The sequence below is a fragment of the Rhea pennata genome, chromosome Z (assembly GCF_028389875.1).
Source record: "Rhea pennata isolate bPtePen1 chromosome Z, bPtePen1.pri, whole genome shotgun sequence".
Lineage (NCBI taxonomy): Eukaryota > Metazoa > Chordata > Aves > Rheiformes > Rheidae > Rhea > Rhea pennata.
In genome coordinates, this window is record NC_084702.1 from 67597244 (window position 1) to 67621164 (window position 23921).

The 23921-nt window shown below is 40.4% G+C and overlaps 1 protein-coding gene across 3 annotated transcripts in view; it reads right to left on the reverse strand.

The window, feature by feature from the left end:
* The window catches only part of OSMR (oncostatin M receptor), a 36186-nt gene extending 13291 nt beyond the window's left edge, over positions 1-22895 (reverse strand). For 2 of the 3 annotated variants that reach the window (XM_062599990.1, XM_062599989.1), the window contains exons 1-8: positions 22759-22895; positions 20256-20391; positions 13861-13952; positions 8224-8387; positions 5409-5568; positions 3535-3816; positions 2798-2927; positions 1375-1532 (exon numbers count right to left, since the gene is read on the reverse strand). In XM_062599990.1, the coding sequence (XP_062455974.1) occupies positions 1375-1532; positions 2798-2927; positions 3535-3816; positions 5409-5568; positions 8224-8387; positions 13861-13927 (961 nt within the window). In that variant the 5' untranslated portion in view covers positions 13928-13952; positions 20256-20391; positions 22759-22895. Of the gene's footprint in view, positions 1-1374; positions 1533-2797; positions 2928-3534; positions 3817-5408; positions 5569-8223; positions 8388-12550; positions 12742-13860; positions 13953-20255; positions 20392-22758 lie in introns of those variants that run through there. The other variant, XM_062599991.1, reaches the window with a different exon arrangement.
* Between the last annotated feature and the right edge of the window lie 1026 nt (positions 22896-23921).

Sequence of the window (23921 nt, forward strand, 5' to 3'; positions counted from 1 at the left end):
TTTTTCTTTATTTACTGACATCTTTTAAATAGGCAAAATTCTATAGTAAATATTTCCAGGATCAGAGAAAACATAAAGGACTTTACTGCAATCACTGTTTAAAAGGTTAATCTACCATAAATATTGTACATCATTTCTTTAACTTGTAACAATCATCAGGTCTGGATAAAAAAATGTCGTAGAACTTTAATGTACTTAACTGACTACACACTGAATGTAGTCTATTTTAGCCTTATTCCCCATAAAAATTAAACTTATAATATTACATTGTATTACTACAACCTGTCAGTTTACTCTCCTGCTTTCTTCTTACTCCATTTCTTCCTCTCCAAAGGAATCAAAACTATCAAGTTTTAGAACTCATAGACCACTTCAAGCCAAATTGAATAACAGCACCTAATGACACTCTGATGAAGAAAGTGCTGCCAGAACCCAAGAGTTACACCACAGACTCTCCGTCCATCAGCTCATCAGCTTCACAACTAAAGCCATGAACATGCTTCCTCTGACCTCCTCAAACAGGTAAAGGTGCAGAAAGACTTTGGAAACATTGTGAGGTGGATGTGATGGGGCCAGAGGACACAAGGAGAACTGGAAATACTGCTGGAGACACTGGAAAGATGTGTTTTGAGGTGGAGGAAGATCATAGGGAACTTGTGGAACCTGGAGCCTCTGTGATAAAGGACACAAATTGACAGGGGAAAAAAAGGAACTACAAGCATTAGTTGCCGCTTACAGAGTAGCTTGTTTTATTTCACTGATGCTTCAATATTCCTTGTCTCTTACTGTAGCAGAGCAGATGTTACTGTTCCACATTAGCTATGCACCAAGACAGGCTAGAACCTTCCCCTCTCTCCTGACAATAGCTGCTTTCTGAATCACATCTCATTTGGAGAGGTATTACTCATTTTATTTACCTTCTTTTCAAAACAAGCATCTCTATTTTACTTTGGAAAGACAGTAACATCAGTAATAAATAATAATAATATTCTGGAGAAAAGAATAAATTCCCAAGTTTCCTACACAGATATTTTTCTTAAATAAAAATTTTGTGTCTTTGGATTGTTGCTTCCCACAACCATCTTATGAACCATCTTCAGCAAAGTGACAGATTTTGAAACCAGAAGGGCTCATTTCATTAACTAAATTTGACCTTTGGAATGAAGCTGTTTTCTTCCATTAGTAGAACTTTGCAAAACTGAAACTGAAGAGACAGAAGATAACTATAGCACAGGGAAAGATAACTAATAAAAAGTGAGAAGGCAATAAATAAATAAATAAATAAATAAATGACTTCTATACTTAAATCCACAACCAAATATTAAGATAAGCAAGAGGACAGAGCCTTCAACAAAGAAATAGAAAAGGCCTTACTTCTGTGAGTTACATCAAAAACATCCACGACAGTTTTCTTTCCCAGCGGGTTTTCAACAGTCAGTGTGACATTATAGACCCTCTGCTGCTTTATATCCCAAGAACATGAGCACTGCTCAGAACAACTTACTGTGCACGGAACCAAGTTTTGGGAAAACCTTTTAAAAGAAGAGGGGGCGGGGGAGAAAAAAAAAGACATTTTTCCAAATGTAGAATCAAGATAGATGTTGAAATTGCTGATGCCCAACTAGAATATAGCATAATGGAAAACAAATGGAAAATAAAACTGAGGGGGACTATGAGAGGCCACTCAGTTCTTTCCCCTAGCCCAAAGTAGGATGAATGTAGGTATTCTTACAATTAGAAGAAAGTCTTACTTCTTATCCTTTTGGGATGCAGCTAAATGTACCAAGGATTTCATCATGGATTTTTAGCTTTCTAAATTAGGGACTTGATATGCCAAGAATTAAACTATTCACATCACTACAGTTAAGCTTTTAAATAAAACAGTAATTTCAGTGCATCTTTTTCTTTCTTTTCATTGCCGTCATAATATTTTAATGGAAGTGAATGATGCAGAGACCATGAAGGTACTATGTAATGATGACCTGTCTTTTGCTGAGACCTTCTAACAGAAGTTTGTTATGATGATACGAGGCTTCTGCCCTGTTTTATGAGTTCCCCTTTAACACCTTTTCTTTACAGTCCCTGATGCAAGGTCTCACTTCTCTCATAAGGGTTTAGCTGCCTGTGTAGCAAGGAGTCAAGGCTCAGCTCTGATATGCCACAGCTGCATAACCTTGACCCAGCTGCTGAGAAAGAGCTGTGAGAAAGTCTGCAGAGAGAGAGATAAGAAAAGGTTAAATCACAGTCAGAAGAATGATTGTTGAGATGGGATTGTTGGTAGCTCAAGGATTCAAGGAGGAAAACACTAGCATGGAAAGTTATAAAATCCTAAAGGTAAAGAACCAGGGAAACTAGTCAGGCTAAATGGGAATCATCAGTTTGAGTCAACAGTGCCATCATCAGTGTTAAGGGGTGTGAACATATGAATACTTAGCCTAAGAGCTTATTTAATCTTAGTTTTTGTGTTATAATTACTTTATACTTTTAAGTTACACCTATCCTGCCTGCAGAGTGTATTCATGACTAGCTAAAGACACCCAAACAAACTGACCAAGAAGAAGTGTTATAACACCCTGTATCAAGCAGAAGGTGGTCTGATGGGCCAGCCTAACTAAGAGCAGTTCTGCACTGCTCAACCTTTGTTAAAAAAAACTGATCAACAAGCTGGAAAGAGGTAGGCAGTTAATTACAACATAAATAAAAAAAAAAACATTTCCACAGATTTTAAAGAACAGAAAGAACTTGACTATTGTTCTGTACAGCCCAGGCCAGAGTTAATAACTATGAGAAGACTTGCTCTTCGAACAAAGTGTATCTTGTTGAATGATTTCCATAGAGATAGGTGTCTCCTCCTTGGCTCCAAGTACATATTATCGTTTTCATGTCTTGAGTCTGGCAGGAAAAGTCAGTAGGTATATCAGGTGGTTCTTTTCAGGGAGAAAAAGAAAAAGCCAACAGCATGGCAATTAAGCCCAGTCCTCAACATTCTCACTATATTAAAAAACTACAAATAATCAATGTGTACAAAGCCTGCTTTACTACAGCTATTATTTCAATTGTACTTATTCAATGACTGCTCCCTAGAGGAAATCAGAACTACACCATAAGTTAATTACATTCCAAACACTTCTGTAGAGAAGCAATTTTTTTTAATTAATAGATTAATTAATCTGTCTACACATAAAGCTTACTCCCCTACTTGGAAGGTGGGGGCTATGTGGAGTTTTACTATATGCATACAGAAAATTAAGCTGGACTCCTGAACAAATATATTTACTAAATCATTCTCTTGTCATGCGATCAAGTCACCGAATGAATCTGAACACGTTTAAAAAGGTAAGTTCTATTCTGTAATGTCTTCTACATGCACATGCGTTTACAGAGCTGAAGTCAGACATTCAGCAGAGATCAGCTAGATATAACAGGACAGTGACAACTTACAGCAAGTTTTTTTGTTTCCCCTCCTCCCTCTCCCAAGTCATTCTTGACTTAATAGCAACCGGAAAAGAGAACCGAACTAAAGCATTCACTTACTACCAACAAAGAAAACTGCTTGATTGTAACATTCGTCTTCTTCGCAAGACTCTTGACAGTACACTGTAATGTGAGGCACTTCTTGATGTGACACATTTTTAACACTGAGCAGTCCAATCTGAGTGTTTGTGCGACTGTAATTATGAACAGCTGGATATAAAAAGAATTTCTTAATGATTAGACCTTTCCTTCCAATGCAGCAAAGACTGATGTCAAAGCCTTCCTCTACAACCTTTTCATCTGGAAAGATTTGTGGTCCACTGCTATTTGAAGTGTCCAGGCCTGCAAATTAATACAAAAGAAAAGATCTGCTCAAGGTGAGATTTCAATCTGAATACATAACAGCATTTATACAACCATCCGCTCGTGCTATATTATCCTCATATTTTCATACAGTGTTCTTCTCCATGCAGAGATCAATTAGATGTGTAATGAGACCTAAGTTTCTGTTAAATCTATTCACATATAGTGCAGTTCAACAAACTATCTGAAGGAGGCCTAAATCTGGCTCACTGCTTTTTGCTTTGGGGAAACAAAGTGTGTGTGTTTCAGAACAGTCCTTACAGATGAATACTGCCTCCTGCACTTCTGAACAGTCTGACACTTACAGCCAAAATGCCTGCTCTTGCAGGTTTTGAGCAAAGGACTGGAAATATGTTATGTTCTGAAGGTATGCAGAGCTCAGCTAAGAGAAGTCAACATTGCATGAATCAAGAAACTCAGACTGAAATGAGACTTTTATCAGGTTTTTAATGTTGGACTCTCTCCTGGATGTAAAAAATAGTGGCACTTAAGAAATTCATAGGCTTTTGGACAGGTTAGAGATAAAACACAGTCTGAAGAACTTGATGAAGTCTGGATTAATTACCTTTCAGAGAGCTTTGAATCAGGTCTTAATATGGGATTAGTTTGTGACAAGGAAACAGTATTAAAAATAAAATGTCCAGAATTGAAGTCAGTCAGACTAAAAGAGGAGTCTTGCATCCCATCTCCCATTTACAAGGCGAGGGAAAAGGGCAATTTATGGGCCTCAATCCAAGTATACAGACCTGTGCTTCTTTTACGACCTCAAACTGTTGCTGATCCAAACAAGGATAGTGTTCTGTTACAAAACCAGCTTAATCATTTTTCTGCTGAAGCACAGTTATATATTTAAATGACTTAAATTCCCTGGAAAACAATTTGTTCCAGTAAGACGTGGCAATCTGTTTCTTGCTGTATTATTTGATTACATTTTTAATCCACCCCCTGTATGCTCTCATATAACTCACAGGAGTTCATTCCAAGTGACATAAGAAGCTGATTTCCTGCTCCTCTCTGCTTCTTTAATACTAAGCAGAGCTATGATCCCAAGACAAAAGAAACATTCAAACATCACATGATGCAGCCACAGCTGTGCACTTCCTCTCCTCTTCCCTCAACCTGACCCAGTGATAACCTAAGCTAAAGCCTAGGCTCCTGCCTTAGGCAAAAGCTTAAGTCAAGTGAGCAGGCCAAAGCAGCCTTCAGATTTCCAGATTTCACTGTGGGATAAAAAGTGACTCCACAGACCACAAAAAGGTCTGCTCAAATCTAAGTTCCCGTACCACTCAATGTACTGCACTGTTTTCATGTGTGAACAAGAAAAGCTCTAAAACTTTTCACCTACTCTCTGAGGACAACAGTCTACAAATCAAGACAATAGTTGAAGTGTTATTGTTACTGTCAGCAGAAAGGAGTTAGTGCTTAGAGATGAAATGGTCCAAAACAAATTACTGATTTGGTGTTCTCTGTCTTGAATTGGTCACTACCATTAAAATCATCACCAAATTAAGATCTAGAAAAAGTAAACTGGAAAAAATAAAAACAATATTGCAAAGTCTTATTTTGCTTACCCAGGACTGTCTCCCACAGACTCCACTGACTCCAGATTTTTGATGTTTCCGCTTTACTCCTGATCCTCACCGAGTGTGACATACACTCCAAAGGCAAATCTGAATCCCAGCTCCAATGAAGAGGCTTTCCTGATTTGTCAAGTGTGACATTATGAAACTCCTATAAACAAAGGCCAGTCAGGCAGAGTATTAAAATCACAGCAATGTGTAGATACTTACTTTGGAATTACAATCAAACACCAAGAGAAAGCAAGCAGGCTCAAAGGAGGAAAATGCTTTTGAAAACATCAGCCTTTGAAATCCACAAGGGATCTCATATTCTCAGAGGTCTAAGTAACTGCTTACAAATCTGCACTAGCAGTAACGTAGCGACTGAGATGTTGGCGAGACTACTTGATGATAACACCGTAACTGTGAGTCAGGCCCTGCTTCTCAAGAACCGGACTTGCTTTCAGAGACTTTCAGCAAGTTACTTGTGCCTGCTGTTACAGCAGTGTGCATATCCATGCTGCTGTCTGGAGGTGCACCTTGTCTAAAGCTCTGGTTTACATAGCTCTGGTTCCAGATTACAGCAAGCATTTTCAATGACCAAGGAATTACACAGATACTATTTCACTGTAGCTCACAGAGGCTACAGACAGTACTACCACCAGTGACAAGCACAGGAGGAAAGTACCTGCCGGTTTCCCTGAAATGATTCACTGTTGTAATACGCACATGCCAGAAATATGAAAAGAAATATTCAAGGAAAAGGATAGCCTGAAGTATAAAATGGAACTGAAAAATCATGAGTGCAAAATGCTCCATAATTTGGGTAACATTTTTATATCAAATTATATAAACTCAAACAGCAAAAAAATTATATGTTCTGCTGCTCCCTAAGAAAATACCTTACAAATTCCTGTCAGCGTGTCCCTGCTCAGGCCTACCTGGGCCTTCAACGGGCTGTACTAATACTCAGCCCTGCAACTCACAAGGGCACCAAGCAGTCACACAAAGAGTTATGGAGGAAGAGGTACACCAGGTGCGAATCTTCCCTAGTATGACAGCTCATAAGAAGCAGGAAGAAAGGGCTCAAAACTTCTATTAATGGCCTGTAGTTAAAAATACATTTCAGAACAGAGCAAGTATTTTAGTACTTCTAAAAGCAACAGTGCCAGATTCTCAGCATAGAGATCAGCGATGCTCCAATGAGCTGCACCAGAGCTCTGGCTAATACTGACAACTATAGCACTGCTTTCCACTACTGCTTTCCATCAGCAACACCTGCACTTTCGTAATAGCATTATTCTGACGGACACTCTGCAATCATTTTACAATTTAACTTCTGAATTATAGCACTGAGAAACTGAGCTGCTACTTTTAACATATAACTTTTTTAAAGTTATATACACTGTACATGCTTTGGCGTGAGCAGATTCAGAGTCTCCTTACTGATGCACATTCTTCAGAATAACACAGAAACAAATGCATTCTTGTGTGGCGGTGACATCCAAAATATCCTATTTTTTTTCCATGTCATTTTTATTATGAATACCAGTACAGACTATGTCCTTGGACTTGTATAGCTCTTTCCTTCTTCCTGCAAGTTAAGAGATTTTGTTGAAAGATTACTCTGAACAATCATTTGATTGTTTGGAGCTATATGACCCCTTTTTGCAATTTCAGGGTTCAACCTATTTATGAGGTATTAAAAATCCTACCCCGTGTATCAAGATGGCCAAAATCTTGAATTACATACAGCTCCTTTGTAGCAAAGTTGTGGTTCTTCAAAATCAGAGAGACAAAACATTATTGATTGGCTGATCAGCAGTAAGTTATGACTCTTATGACTCTTTTAACAGTGAACATCTTATTTTCTCGACTCTTGGTTTCAGGAAAAAAGCCCTTCTCTGCTTTATAACCCTCCTAACAAATAGCAGCTTTAAATGAGTTATAACAGTTTTTCAGTTTTATATGTATTTAATATTCTTCCAGTTAGACTAGCAGATGACTCATAAAAAGCTATGTCCCTAAAACCTGAATTTAATTCCCAAAACATCCAAAGGAGAGAAAAAACTTCTTGTGATACAGCAGTTCTCACAGTAAAGTCACAGCATGGTAAAAAAAAAAAAAAAAACTAGGACCAGGCTTAAGCTGTAATGATTTGAGCAATCATATCTGCACCTCCTGAGAAAATTTGTCTGGTTCAGGTGATAAGGCAGGCTAGGACTTCCCAGAAGAGACATCACTACCTTCTTCCCTAACTGTAAGCACTGGATATAAGGTGATTTCTAGCAGGGCCCAGCAAAGGCCTTACAGAGTCTGGCTTACATTGAGATGCTTTGGTTCCTAAGATGAGAAGAGTTGCAGCAACACATTACTTATGCTCAATTAGTCACTAGTAAAGGGGGGTAATCATGCTACAAAAAGATAACTAGTTGCCTGAATTAGGAGCAAAGAAGGTATTCTTCTGGGAGGCTCCTCAGGGAATCTGCACCTTCAAAGGGGAATGGATGCCTTTAAAATCAGATCTCCTAAGTCTGCCCAGCACAGTAGCGGAACAAGGATATGAAAGGCTAAATGACTTTTTGTGCACAGGCAAAAATGACTTCCTCATCTGAGCCAATGTTTTGTTTTAACAAACTGGACGTAACATTAGGCCAAGTGTGGCACCTAGTGAAATACAGAAGTATTTACAGTACAGTACAATGTTATAAATGGTAGGCACAAATAACAGAGCAACCTATATATGCATCTGAGCATTTGATTTTCCTTCAGATTCATTCCTATTGCAGACATCTAAAATACCCTTTTTTGGTTTAAATACACTTACTGTCCACACAATCATATTTTCTTCTGTTCGATTGACTTGTATTTCAAAAGACATTGACAGTTCAGCATCATGAGCTGACTTGCCAACATCCCATTCCACCAGCAGACGTTGAAGAGTTAAATCTTCGGAAACACTGAGGTACATAATTGGAAACACAAGGGGTTCTAGAAGCACAAAAAAGACACAGAAGTATTAATGGTTTGTATGCTTCAATCCTTCAAGTGCATGTAAGCTACAAGAGACCAAAATTTCCATGACAGTTTTCTCACGAGAGTCATTAGTCAAGGCAGTGGAGCAAGCAGTATAACATACCAGACCCTGCTCCCATCTCTGATAGCAACTCCCTCACAGTCCAATAGAGATGGTAGCAAAGGAGTGTTCTGAAAATTAAAAAGAAAAAAAAGAAAAAAAAAAGGGAAAGGGAAAGGGAAAGGGAAAAAAGGAAAAGAGAAGAAAAACCACACCCCAGACTCTACAGGAAAAACTCTCTAATCCTATTATCATAAGCAAAACTGAAATTAAGCCATTGATAAGTACCTTCCCAAAGCTCACTGTGATTGTGCACCTTTCCAAGGTTATACAGGGTGCAGATGCTTTTGAGTATACTATGTTTACTATACTGATAAGGCAGATCCAAAAAATCAGTGCTTAGAAATAAGATAGGGTCCACATCAGCCAGTTCAGAAGAAAAAAAAGAAAAAAAAAGAAAGAAAAAAGGCCCACACAGTTTATATCAAAAGCAAAGATCTTTTTTCCCAGAACGCAGTAAAGGAAACACAGAAGTAGCTGTACGTTTTAACAACAGAACTCATTCTGGGCTTTCCCACTTCCTGCAGTCACAGTCCTCATCCAGCCTGGTTTGAGACACCTCAGCCAGCTCCTTTTTATAAACTTCCACCTCCCGTCATTTCTCACACATGGGCTTCACCACTGCCCTAACAATGATCCGAGACACCTAGATAATGTTAATGGCAGGAACACAAGCATTCAGGAAATCTAGTCGTTATTAGGATTGGGCATGTTCTGAGAACATATGTTGATAGCAGCTGCAGTGCTTGCATTCCCTGTGTGCGAATCTTCGCGCTAGCTGTAGGAAATGAAAGGCTCAGGAGAAGTACAATCTCTGATCAGTCAGGAGAAGCAAGGAATACTTTACAAGTAAGTTTAATAATTATGAGAATACAGATATTGAAACCACTGAGTTGTTCATACAAGTTGTTCGAACAAATCTAGACTATAATTAAAGAATAAATGGAAGAAAACATCTATTGCACCACAGCTAACAATTTATTAGTAGTTCCTTTCATCACTTAGTTAACTTTCTTCCAGTAATTTTTCATCTTTTAGAAAATCTACAAACTGTACTTTTAAAAGTGCATTCTATTTTGAAAGGTACTAAAAGACAAAGTAAAATGAAAACCACATGTTTTCAATATAGAGGAATCTATTTCCATCCTGTAAAAGCGTTTTTCAGACATGCTTAGAAGAAGGAATCAAGATTCATTCTTCAGTTACTGGCTCTCAGAAACTGTTGCTTGTATCCTAGAAAGTCTTGGAGGAGGAAGTATACACACACACATCTTCCTCTTCTATCAATTCTGACATCAGCCTTAATACTTAATTATTGGAGAAAGATAAACATTTGTGAATATATGACAGCAGGATCTGAGAGAATTAGTGTCTCTGTAAAGAAAATTCAAAGATGTTTCATATGCAGAGTAAAATTTCCTGTTTGGCCCTGTTTATGACGTGGTCTTAAAAAAAAATGCTGCTTAACAGTCATTTTGGAACAGCAAGGATTGAAAAATACTGGCCCTCAGTTTTACACTACCTTGGGGAAACCTAGCAACTACAACAACTAGTTCATATCTGGTATCATATAAATAAAGTGGAAGGCCTGGGAATGAACTTCACTTGCCTAAATGATGAAAGAGCAGCAATTTTAGGTCTTACTGGAAAAGAAAACTATTGTTAGCTCTGCTGCCAAGGACTGAGTAGGCAGGGAGCTAGAACAATCCAAGCAATGAAGTGAGATATAGAATTAACTGTGGAAAGAAAGGATCTTATGGTATTTTGGGAACATATGACGAGACACAATCTCCCATATTCTACAGACTTTCACCATCAAACAAGATAACCAGGTTTTAGTGCTTGAGATATCTCACTGCTGTGCAAGGCTTTATCAGGTACTAGTCTGCTAGTGACAGTCTTGGTAATAAATGTAAAGATGGTGTTTGACTGTTAAAATCCCACATATGCTAAGGCATCAGCTGTAAAGCTGTTCTTCTTCAGTACATAGTCTTAGCTGTTCATTTTCTGGTCAGCCTTACCTGTACCTGCATCACCCTGTTATCTGAAGCACTATGCAACCAAGCCTATGAAGGGATCTCATTTTGTGTATAAAAATGCAGCTGACCTCACGCTCTGGGAACTTATTATTCTTGTGTTTCCCCTCTGCAATGCTGAACCAACTGGGGCAAAATAGATGAGCCTAGCACAAAGAAACAAATCTAAAGGAAAGGATCCAGTAAGTCCCTCTTGAAAATCAGAGGCACAAAGTAGCTCTTAGGGAAACATAACACACACACTTGGAAAGAAAAGCCACCTGATCTGCAGAAACCTTTACTGTGGCTACATAGGAAGACAGGCTGCTCTTGAGCAAATGTTCTGTGACCCTCCTTTTCTTTACCACTCCCCGAGGCCTTTCGCATACTCCCCTTAAGGAAAACGGTTTAGCTCCCTCACAGAATGAGCCCAAAGCTCACAGACAGATCTAGCATACAGAAAATAAGAAAATGTTGCCTTCCGGGATCCTTCATTATCCAGGAGCAGTAAGAACATAAAGAGTAATGAAAGGACACATTTTAGATATTCTTGGAACCCAAGACATTGCAAAATTGTGTTAAATCTCTTATCTGCTTTGTGAGATTTGAGAGAAAATGCCCAAGAGGGCTCCACATCTATATACACTGTAAGGAAGACACTGTCTACAACACGTTTATCGTTAAGCCAAATCACAACATGAGATGACAACAGCCGGTATGATTTCATGTTATTCCCACTGAACATGCCTTTAGCATGTTAACACAAATAAACAAGTCTTCCAAACTGAAATATGGAGGATTTGGCTGACCAGTACAGTACTAGCATAGTACCTGCGTGCCATATTCTACATTTTGTGTTTTTTGCTTCCCAATTTTTAAATACAGATAAAAAAAAAAAAAAAAAAAAAAAGGAGCTTGCAGGGCTTCCAGCTATCCAGAAATTCAATCCATAACCTTAACAACCGAACTTATTAGCTAACCTTGGGAGGCTAAGGCTGAGCACCTACTTGTAGCTAGGTTCGTGTATGAAAGCCAGATTTTTAAAAGCTCCTTTACAGAACTCCAAAGCCAGACCTCTCAGATGCCCAGTAACTCTGAGAAGCTGGCAACGGGCAAGCCTAAATATATGATAAAGTGATTTGGACAACAGTTTGAGTAAGATCTATGTAATTTTCCAGACTTAACCTTTAAACCAAGTACGCTACTGATATAACAGGCTTGTCAAAGAGAAAAATATGCTATCTTACAGCTGTTCTTTAATAAGGTTTATAAATCCAAGTTTTAACAAAACTGTTCTGGTTGCTTCATACAGAACTAAATCATGGCTCTTTTATGACAATTTTTTTTTTCCTGCCAAAGAACTCAAATTGGTGTGTATCCTGTGATAAGGTGGGTAGGCTGTGCAACTCAAAGCTAACAGACTTGTGCAATCTGTCCATTCAAATGAGCTAGACTTGCAAAATGCAACTCTTCTCCCCACTAACAGAAACACATTACGCTTTAGGTATAACTGACTCTCTGTATTCAGAGAGATCCTCCTTCCCTCACCGAGTCCAAATCCTCACACCAGGCAGGCCTGATACCTCTTAAAATAATTCGCGATGATCTCCTTCATGGCAAATTTCCTGAGCCTGAGACAGAAACAGACTGTCTTTCCTCACTGCAGGGAAAAGCCCAAGCCTCTGTCTTGCCACAGTAAGTGGCTCAGCACTTCCTTCCAGCAAATACACTCTGAGCACGATTAAAACTGAGTAACAAATTGCACAACACAGAGGTCAAGTTTGCTTGCATTTAGAAACACAGCCAGAGAAAAGTAGAGTAAGAGCTCCTGTCTATTTTACAGTGCCGTCATGAAACTATATTAAAAAATGTAAGATATCATAAAAACAAGCAGAAAAAGTTACTGCATGTTAGATTGACTATTAGCTAATGAAACTACAGGTTATTTGTAAAAGATTCTAAAACTACTAAATATTGCACGGTTCCCTCACATCCCTACTCACTCCTTCGGGGTGCATCATTAAAAGAAGCTTCTGCTTATCTTCCAAATTTTCCTGATCCCGTTTCCTTCTTCTACTCTGGGCAATTCTACCTGCAGGTGTCACTGCCATGTCTCTTGCAATGATGCCTCTTCTCTCATGCTCTTTTCTCAACTTTATGTTCTGCAGAGCCTGGCATAACAGAGTCCAGATCACTGGTCAGTACCAAAAAAAATAAAAGAAACAGCGTAACTAAGGATTCTTCTAGAGGCCAAGACTCTGAAAATCACTGAGTTGAAAATTGGGAATTAAAGACTTTTGTAGTATAATATACACATGTAGAAATGTTTGTAGCATTCATGGTTATAATTATAACTTCAGCTCCTAGGAAAGTTAAACAATCAAGGCATCTTCAGACTTGCTTTGTCTTGAAAATTAATTCAAACTAAAATAGCTTTATGATTAACAACACAGAGTAATTTTATTCCTGAACAACTGCACATGAAAACCAGTGACTAAGTTACTGTAATGCAGTAACTGTTTGGACTTGCCTGTATTACAAAGTTTTGACATTTTAGGGATATTGGTAATAGAGTGTCAAAACTGAGGAACTGGCTCCTTGAATGAATGGAGAGCAAACACATGAATTTCAAGGATGAAGAGACAAAAGAGGCAAAAAAGTTCAAAATACATATATTGCTCCTTCTGTATGATACCAAGTACTTTCAAACAAACAAACAATATCCTTCTCCATCATTCACCTTCTTAATTAAGGCAGTACAACTTCTATAATGCAGACTATACCTTCGTAAATTCTGCCTTTTTAAAGGTGGTCACATCTATTACCAGTAGCAAGTGTGCAGAATTGCTGGAAAGTTACCCTTATCTTCAACTTTGTTCTCTAGGAATATGCAGAGGTGCTTTTTTTCCTTCTATTTGATATGTAGCTAAGTTACAAAAAATAAAAATCTGGTCCTGAGATTTGGTGGCACACCCAGAAAAGAGCCAACAGAAAAGCTGAAGTTTACATAGATGAGGCAAACAGGAAAAAGAAAGTATAGGAAAGATGTAGAAAAGCATAAAGTTATCAGAGGGAATAAAATAATTTTAAAAGTATAGATAAAAATATATAAGACGAAGAGAAAACAAAAAAATGCATTCTGACTTCATAGCATTGCAAGCTATTGATTAAACAAGCAACTTTGCCCTACGAGATTACAAAAAGTAATTTTCCAAGTTGCTTCATCACCTTACCAAAGAGAATAATTTGATAAAGCACGGAACTCTCTTTGAGAGTTACCAAAAGAAAAAAAAACAGACATTCAAACATTTACCTTGATGCGAGTATGATGCATTCCTCAAGAGGAAAAGTACTGCCAGAAACACGAAGTGATTCATCATGCATTCACCTTTTCCTGCACAAAACCTATCAAGAGAAAAGGCATTTCTGTTTGTTTGTTTGTTTTAGGAGAAATTCATGCCAGACAATAGTTCAGATATTATTACTGTATTAAAAAAAAAAAAAAAAAAAGGAATAGGTAATTTATGTGAAATTCAGGGAAAATGGACACAGAAAGATACCGAATTAAAAAAAATTCTTGGTTTTAGGACTTGCTTTCAGTATAGGAAAAAAAGATGCCAAACTCAAGGTTCAATTTAATCTACATAAATAAAGCACTGAAGATCCTTAAAGCTTTCCCTTTGCATATTTGCAGGGAATACTAAAGCTAAGGTTGTCTTGACATATTCTTGGCTTTCTTCCTGCACAAGTAGGAAGAGATTTACTCTAGCACCGAAAAAGTAGTATCAAAGTTGCCAAAGGCCTTGTGCTTTCCAGAACACAATTCAGCTCCACCCAAGAGGAGCCAGGCTGAAGAGCCCTGTGAACCTCAGCGATGAGCATGGTCTTCAGGCAGCAGCAAGACACTGCATGGAGGGTTCCAGTTGGGTTGGAGTTGAAATGCACCTATCAAAGTCTAATCGACTTCCATTCCTAGAAAGATTGTCTTCTCAAGCACTGAAGAGCCCCGTCTTGCAACCTTTCTGCAGCCTGTAGTCTCCCACTTCAACGGGCTGAAACTCTGTTTGGCTTGCACAGTTCAGTCCTGAGGGACTGACGGTCAGATCTCGTAAGACATAAATCACTTGCAAATTCCCCTGTGTAGAAGGACGACGTACAGAAGTCATGAAAGGCTGGGATGGTTATTATCAGCCATGAAACATTCAGCAGTAGTATGGTTAAAGCTCACAGGCAGAGAGGGTAAGGGAGTCCAAATGACAGCAACAAAAGCACACAAACACAGCTATCTTCAACTTTCAGTTTCCACATTTCCCATTTCTGGAGCTGTGTAGAGTACTGATAAAGAGCATCTTCTACCACTGCTTCCATGACATCTACAGAGGAGATAATGGAAGCAGGAAGTGCGTAAAAGAGATAACTAGGGTGACCTTCTGTCCTCGTTAAAGCCAAGGACAGAACATCTACTGATTTCAGAGAGGCCAGGAATTCACTCCAAAATTTCTTCCTAGAAAAAAGAATCCTCCAATTTAATACCTCAGAACTGAAGATACTTAAGTTTAATGACCCTGCCTTTGATCCACTGAGTTTTCAGAAAGCTCTGACTTTCTCTGAGGGCTCCAAAGAAAAGATTTCAACCATTTTCTGCCAATCTGTAAAGATGATTGTTGAATGCTAAATTCAGAAGAGTCCTTGACACAGTACTGCAATCCAGGACTCACTGCTCCCAACAAGCAACCTTGCTTCAGCATGACCTAACCTTCCTGTACTGAGCACATATTTTTCATGCAGAGGCCCCCATATTTAAAAGATGAGCATTGCTTTGCGTAATATATAGGCTTCTGCCGTCTTTCTTGCCCTTATACCGATATCCTCAGAAGTATTTAAACACTATAATCAATATGAATGAAGAATCTTAAATATTTCTGAGAATCTAGATCTAACTCGCATGAACTCTGTTGCAAGAACCACCTAAGGGAAAATTTGCTTCTTTTTACATAAAAAGTTTATACTTTTTTATTAGCTGATCAAATTTAGTATCTAAAAGGGGAAATCATTTCATATATGTTTCATCTGAAATGAACACAACAGAATTGGCCCTTTGTTATATGGTAACGAATGGTAGTAAATGATACAGAAGAAAGTCCTTCCAAAGCAGATTATGTTAAAACTTCTGATATCTCTTCAGTACGTTATTATTATAGTATGCTATATTATAGTATATATTATAGAGATACAAAACCAAATCTCACATGTCCCTTTGCAGAAAAAAAAAATGAAAACGAAACTTCCTTTAATGTCAGCAGAGCTGATTCTTTGCACTACAACCAATTCAATACAGGGGAAGTTCAGTTAGTTTTAGTGGCAGAACTCTCAATTTAATTTTATGAGCATGAAGAAAATGTGGCCTTACAGGACTCCTGATTTTGTAAACAATTTTAGAGTTGGACACAAAGCTATTTCACCTATTTGTCACGTATCACAAAACCAACATTAATCCAATTTGAAATTATTGAGGAAGTCATGACATATTAGGCTATTTCTTTAAATACTCCTCATTTATGAAAACAAATCCCAATCTCTGCTCTAGAAAGGCTTTCACAACTACTTTATCACAATTATTGTCTAATTTAACTGCCTTTCTCCAACCATTTACACTATCATTTCATTAATGACACAGCCTAACTCATTTTTATTGCTGCATATTGCAAATACTGCACATTCTAAAAGGGCAATGTAATATAATAACTATCCATCCATCATAATATAAACATATTTTGAAGGCAGCTACAATGCTTGTTGCTATTCAGTACGTTAATAATCTAGTGTAATGCTGTATAATAAATTGTGATAATATGCATGTGCAATTATAGCTATCTAATTACAGGAAATGCTTTGGAATTCTCTAACAAAGTGAATATGAAATATATTTATATTTAAATAAATAAAATGTTATTAGAGGAAAAAAAGAAATAGTCCTTAATATACAAGTAATATTTTTACCTAGATCGTCTTTACGCAGAAACTTCTGACTATGGCTAACAAACTAACCACATATCATAATTATTACCAACCCATGTCAAGCACTTATTCTGTAATATCAATTATTAAATACTTTTATAAAGCAATCATTTAAAATCTATGTCTTGGTTAAAAAGATTAAAAGAGAATCACAACAATTGTATCAAATACATAGTCAACTTCATTTAAAGAAAAGCAAGGTGGTATTAGATTAACTAAATCCCTGTCAAAAGTAAGATTGATTGAACAACAAAAGAATTGAAGACAGGAAGTCAGGTAATGTTTTCAAGCATCCAGATACTTAATCATCCTGGAACCGATCCACAACTACCTCTGAGAAACTGTGAGTAACTATCAAATGCTACAAAAAAAAGACAATCACAGCTACTGTTTTGCTGAATTGTTTGGTTATTTATCTGCCAATCTGAAAAGAGATTAAGCTATGTTCTTCAAAAAATACCACACTAGTGCACCATAGTTCTTTGTCTGAGGATGAATTGTTGCTACCTTCTTTTAGGCCTATGAGAAGGAATGTTTTGTCACCATGCTCCAGCCTGGAATACCAGCGTACTTTGTTGCCGTGAGTTGCAGATAAGATCAAGAAGCTCTCGTGCTAGTGATTTTCAGTATGGACAGCAGACCTACAACCTGAATACTTTCCTTTCTAGTCACTTTGTTCATCAAAATAATGTTGCAACAGCATTTCTCTATAATCTATTACAGAATCACAGAACAGTTTGTCCAGACAAGTTTTGAAGATCTCCAAAGATGGAAATTTCACAACCTCTCTTGGCAACTTGCTTCAGTGCTTAACCACCCTCATTGTAAAGGTCTGTTTCCGTATATCTGAGCTGAATTTTCCTTGCTACAATTCGTGCCCATTTCCTCTTGTCCTTTGCTGTACACCTCTGCCAGAAGCATAGCTCTATCTTCTTTGTAACTTCTCATTAGTTAGGTGAGGATTGCAGATAGAGTTGTCCACAGCCTTCTCTTCTCAAAACTAAGCAAATTTAGCTCCCTCTGCTACTCCTCCTCCATGTGCTTCAGCCTCCAAACCCTCTTGGTGTCTCTCTAATGGACTCACTTTAGTCTGTCAATCTTCCTTGAACTAGGAGCTCAAAACTGGACACAGTAACCTAGATGTGGCCTCATGAGTGCCACGTAAAAGAGAATAATCACTCACCTTGACCTGCTGGCTATGCTCATGCTATCACAGCTCAGTACCTGGTTAGCCTTCACTGCCTCAAGAGCACACTACTGATTCAATTCAACAGGTCCTTCTTTGCAGAGCAACTACTCTCAGTTATCGGAGTGCAAGATTGTGTGGGATTACTCCACCCAACAGGATTTTGCATTTGTCTTTGCTGAACTTCATAAGCCCAATTACTCCAGCTTGTTGAGGTCCCTCTGAATGGTACCCCTTCCTGCCAGCATTATCAACCGCTCTCATTAATTTCGTGTCATCCACAAGCTTGATGAAGATGTACTCCATTCTACCACCCAAGGTGTTAATGAGGATGATAAACAGCACTGGTCCAAGGCATTGATCCCCAGCAAATACCACCCTAACTGTCCATTCAACAGACTTTGATGTGTTGATCTCTCCTTTTAAGCCTAATGGTTCAGACGTTTTCTCCCCAACCTTGTAGTCTACCCATGCAGTCTATGTTGCCTTAATTTGGCTACAATAATGCTATGAAAGATGATTAACATCCACTGTTCTCCCCTTGTTTGCAAGGTCTGCCATTTCAACCTAGAAAGCAATCATGTTGGTCACACACTATTTGCCCTTGGTAAATCCATGCTATCTGTTCCTAAACACATTCTCGTTCTTCATGTGCCTGGAAATGGCTTTCAGGAGAACTTGATCAATAATCTTCCCAGGGACTGAGAGGAGGCGGACAAGATCATAGTTTCCCATTTTTTATTTCGTCTCCTTTTATAACGATGGGTTCAATGTTTGCTATTTCCAGTTATTGGGGACCTCCCCTAATCTCAAGAACCTTGTGAAAAAATGACGATGAGCAGTCTTGCAAGAGAATCACAGAATCATCCTATAATTCTGTTGGGAGGCTGCTCTCTGTCATCTTATTCTGTGCCTACATAATTATTATTCTGTGCTATATAAAGTCGCTAACATCCAGATACTTTGAATGGACACTAGTTTTCGTATATGAGTTCTGTTAAGTTTCATGAAAGTTCCATTACAACTTAATGAGTAACTCAATACAATGGTGCTATAATCAAGCCCACTTTAGTATTTACACTTAAAGTAAAATACTCTGATGATGTAAAGCAGGCTTAAAGTACACGCAGAGGAAACTACACTAAGATCCACTGCTGGAGTTTATCATGTACAGCCTCTTTACGCTAAGAATGAAGCTGAATCTGTTCTTTCTTTTAAAAATGTACACCACTTTCATGTGTTTCATTTTTTGTATGAAAAATAAAGTATTTCTTCAAATTTCTGATTTTGTATGTATAGTGATGAATACATGTTTACATTATACTGGCAAAACAGTAAATCTGCAGATAGTATCTTTGACTAAAATGCAGAACAAAGTTCTAAAACATTTTTGTTCTCAAAACAAAACAAAAAAAAAAGAAAAATCCTTACACAGGAAGTACTAACATATGTACCCTGTTTTGCCTGTACTTTTCTTATACGAATTTTTTCTGTTGGTCTTCATTCTACAATTTCTGACCCCCTAGCTACGGAGATTCTTAGATTACTGCTATTGGTGATCTAATGGGCTTTCACTCAGCACAGTGAGAGTTGTGGGAAGAGAAAATCATATGAATGCTCTCAGACAAATATCTGCAATTGAATTACAGATGAAATTTTAGCAACATAGCACCAAATTTAGCTTACCAAGCCTACCGGAAAACTAAAATTGAATTCAGCCCCCTAAAATACACACAAATTATTGTTGTTTCTAGGGTTTTGGAGTTTTAATATAGGAAGGCTAGACCACAGGTTACCCAGAGGATCTAAGACACACAAGGCAAAAGTGGTAACTATGACTTTCTATATTAGGGTATATTGCAATACATTTTCGATCTTAAACAAGGGAATCAGAGGCAAATCAAGTCAGACCCCTCTGACTTTCTTTAACAGCTTTGTTTCAAAAAGAAACAATTTACTTCCCTAGTTTTCATTCTTTAATGGCATCAGCAGCAGTAGTTCCAGTTCTAACTTCTCCTGTGAATAATCTGATAATTGGGATACACTGTGAAATGATCTATGAAACGAGGTATAACCCCAAGCCATAAGCAAAGGATGATTTGGCAGGGAAAAAAAAATCTCTCCCTCCTTCTAACATTTCAACATCTGTGGGGGAAGAAAGTAAACAGATGTCTTGTCAGTCCCTAGCCTGCACCACTAATTGATTTTCCACTCATGGATATACATCCTACTCATCATTCTACTAACGGGAAAAATTCCTCTGGCCATGTAACCTGAGGTGTGATTAGATTGATACAATTGGATTAAGGGCTCCACAGCCAAACTTGGAATTAACCAATACTGACAGAGGTATCAACGGGGCAGAACCTTTTTCTTTTTTTTCTTTTGAGAGAGACAGCGCTAGCAGTAACTTCAGTAACACTCAGCAGCAACATGAATTGTTCAGAGAAGCAACAGTTTAAGAATAATCAATCCGGAAGCAGAGACAGTACAAGAACCATTACCACAGCAGGAGACGAAATCTCTTTCAGTAGACAGCTTTAGAACAGTTCCAACAAACACCCTTAGGTAAGGTGGTTCTGCTTCAGCGCAAAAGGCTGGCTTAGATGAAGTCCCATCCAGTCCAATACTGCTGTGATTCTGTGGACAAGAAGGGGGAAAACAAATTCCCATTATTCATCTGGCAAATATGCCTAAGATAAATATTTTGTCAAACCTGTCTTCAAAAGCACCAAAATTCCATTTAAACCTCTTTCAGGATCATTCTTTCAATATTCAGGAGTCAGTGGCTTGGAGCTGGAGCTACTGAGGTGTGCACACCGCTGCAGTACCCCGGAGCAGAAGCCTACGACTCCGGAAGGCCTGCACCTACGGCAAGGAAGCTCCAGCTATGAACACCTACCATCATCCAGTGCCAGAGGAGCTCTGCCCTTACTCATCTCCTTAGAGCTGCACATTCCAAACCAGGCTCTGTACAACTTTCAGCCCTTTGCTCTGCTTATTAAAAACAGCTGCCGGCTACAACCCACATCCTCAAATGAACCAGAGCTCATACACAGTCTGGGAAAATAAATTTCTTCACGTTCTAAGATCCAGAAAACACTTCATTCATTTAAAGGAGAGTACTACAGTATATTAGACAGGGACGCCAAATCATAAGCACTATCAACTGGACAAATTTTCCCTAAACTAGATATGGAAGAAGACTAGCTGTCAGTGAGGCACATGCAATAACAACATAACTTCAGATTTGTATCACATTTTTCATCTGGAGTTCTCATTCCCTCTGCTTTACAGGCAGACAGAGTGAGGATAGGAACTGCAATTCAAATTGACACCATGTAGTACTAAGTCTCTAACACAACTGATGTATCAGGTTTTGAAGCTCAATTACCATAAATTCCTTTCATAGCGATTACAGAGAAAGAGGCACCCCTAGATCAGAGGTGGGCTAACTCATCTTCTGGAGACGTTTATTCCTCTTACATGGAGAGATGAAGTGCCTAAAATGAACCAGAATGCCCAGACCGCTGCATGGAGGTGTGCTTCTGCTTTCCACACTCTTACAATTCCCCATATGACATCTTCAGTTTCAAACCAACGTCCAAATGTGCCTTTATTCCCCCTTGAAACAAGGGGCAGCATCAAGCCATCTGACACCTGAAATCATCTGAAACACAGTTTTGGTAAAGCAGCATCTGCCAGAGCATCCTACCAAAGAGATCCCTTTTCAAAGTGTGTGTCACACTGTTTATCCAAAAATGTTTTGTAACAGTTTCGAATTCTGAGAAAATAAATAGCTGAGATGCCAAATTCAAAAATGGATGAACCCTTCATTTAGTCCTCGCATGCAATGCTTTTTCTCCCAGGCCATTTTAAAGACGGTTTCTATTAAACTTAGTTTATTTACTGGAACTATGCCTGTGTGTAAGACACTGAAAGGACCTAATGAATCTTTGTGATCTAATGGATGAGCAACAGGTGAAAACAGGGTGAAAAAGCTGCATATAGAATATAATTAAGGTCTGATAGGCTTATAATTATTTGATCACTTAAGGACAGCTGTATCTCCTGTTTTTTTGGGAAAAACAGAAAGCTCTTTTAATGCATGTGACTGGTTTCCTAATGAGTTTTGCCAAAACAGGAAAACATTACGTATTTTATGGTCCCACGAAAGCTTCAATACAAACAAAAAGGCAATTAAATAGAAAAAAAAATGAGATCTAAAAAATGTAAAGTGCTCAACAAACTGAGAGCAGCTACTCCTGCCCTCCCCCCCCCAAAAAAAAAAAAAAAAAAAAAAGCAAAGGCTGACAACTATAAACAAGTAATCACACAACATTGCAGGAATTCACACCAGGACAGAGAATAATTTTACCACTTTTTTAAGGCACGGTCAGGTTCCAGTGCAGTTCGGGGCCGGTTTGCTCTGCGGGGTAGCGGGCGCTCCACGCACGCAGGATTTGGGTAACAAGCGAGACGTGGAAAGCCTGCGCCCCCAAACCCGCCAGACCCCAAGGCGCACAGCAGCCACGCTGGAATTCCCGACGCCTTCTCGCTTACCGCGACGCTTCCGAGACCGCGCGGCGGGTTTCGGCCGTGCTCAAGCAGGCGGGAGCGGCCCTCCCGCTCCGCTCCGCTCCGCGCGGGGCCGGGCCGCAGGCCGCCGCCGCACCACGCGCGCCCCCAGCACCGCGACGCCACGCCGCTCCCAGCGCGGGGCGGGCGGCGGCGGCGGCGGCGGGCACGGACCCCCCCACCCGCGGCGCGGGAACCTCCGCGCTTTCGGCTCAGGCCAGAGCAGCTCCTTCCACCGCGCGTTTCCGCGGCGGCGGCGGCAGCGCGCGCGGCGAAGGCCGCGGAGCAGCAGCGGCCGAGGCGGGTGTCGAGGCGGCGGAGGGAGCTTTTCCTCCGGGCGGGGACAGGGCGCCCGGCGGCGGCCGCGGTTGTCCCGGCCGGCAAAGAGAGGAGCAAACGGCGCGAGAGGGAGAGACCGGCCGAGCTCACCTGCGCGGCGGCCCCGCGCCTCGCCCTCGGCGGGCGGCAGCCGCGCTGAGCAGCGCCTCAGGCGTTTCCTCCCGGCTCCGGGAAGGGCAGCCCGTTCCCGGCTCCCTCCCTCCCGCGGCGCCGCCGCCGCCCCCTCGCGAAGGCGCCCGCCGAGGAGAGGGCGGCGGCGCGGCCGCCCCGGCCGGGGCTGGACCCGCGCTGGCGCAGCGGGGCGAGGAGGGAGGGCGGCGCGACGCGGGGGAAGTGCTGCCGCCAGCGGGCCTTTCCCGCTCCCCTCGGCCCCGAGCACCCCGCGGCATGCGTCGCGGCCGGGTGGTCCCCGGCGGCTCCTCGGCGGGCACCGGGGGCGGGCGGCGGCGGCGCCCTGCGTGCGCCGTGCGGAGGAGGCCCCGGCACCCCCGCGGAGCGGCCCCGGCAAGGCCGCGGCCCCCCGGCTCAGGCTCTCCGCCCCGAAAACGCCGGGGCGGCGGGGGGGACCCTGGCCGCCCTCTCGCCCGCCTGGCGAGATCAGAGCCGCACGGGGAAGGGAGCACCCCAGCCCCGGGCCGCTGCTTCTCGTCTCTGGTCCCTCTCCTACGCAGCTCAGATACTTCTGCGGGTTATTCAGGCACTGTTCTCATTGCTCTCCTCTGGTTGTTTCCAGTTCTTCCAGCTTGGTTGCTTTTCCTCAGAAGGATGGGGAGGCTGGGAGGAAGCATCGTGCCTTACAGACTGTATTGCCACGTTTCATACCTCCTGCGGCGTAGTTTGCCTTTTTTGTGATAGCATCGTGTTGGCTTGCGCTTTTCTTGGGATCCGCTTTAGCACCTTGATCCTTCTGAGCTGTGGTCTAGCCCGGGTGTTCCCTGTGCCTGTATTACTGTTGCTGTGGTATCTTGCACTTCCTCTTTTGAATTATATTCTGCTACCTCAGTCAGCTTTTCTTGTGAAAAGCTTTTACTTTCTAACCCATCATCCAACATATGGGCAGGCTCTACCGGTTTGTATTGCTTGAAAATGTGATAAGCACGTTCTCCATTTCATTCTCTTGGACATCCAAGAAAATATTGACCACAGCTAGGACTTCAGATACCACCTTGCAGAGCTCTAGTTGTTACCCCCTTCCATATTAGCAGTGAACAGCTGGTGCATACTCTAAATATAAAGATCAAGGTTTCCTGGTT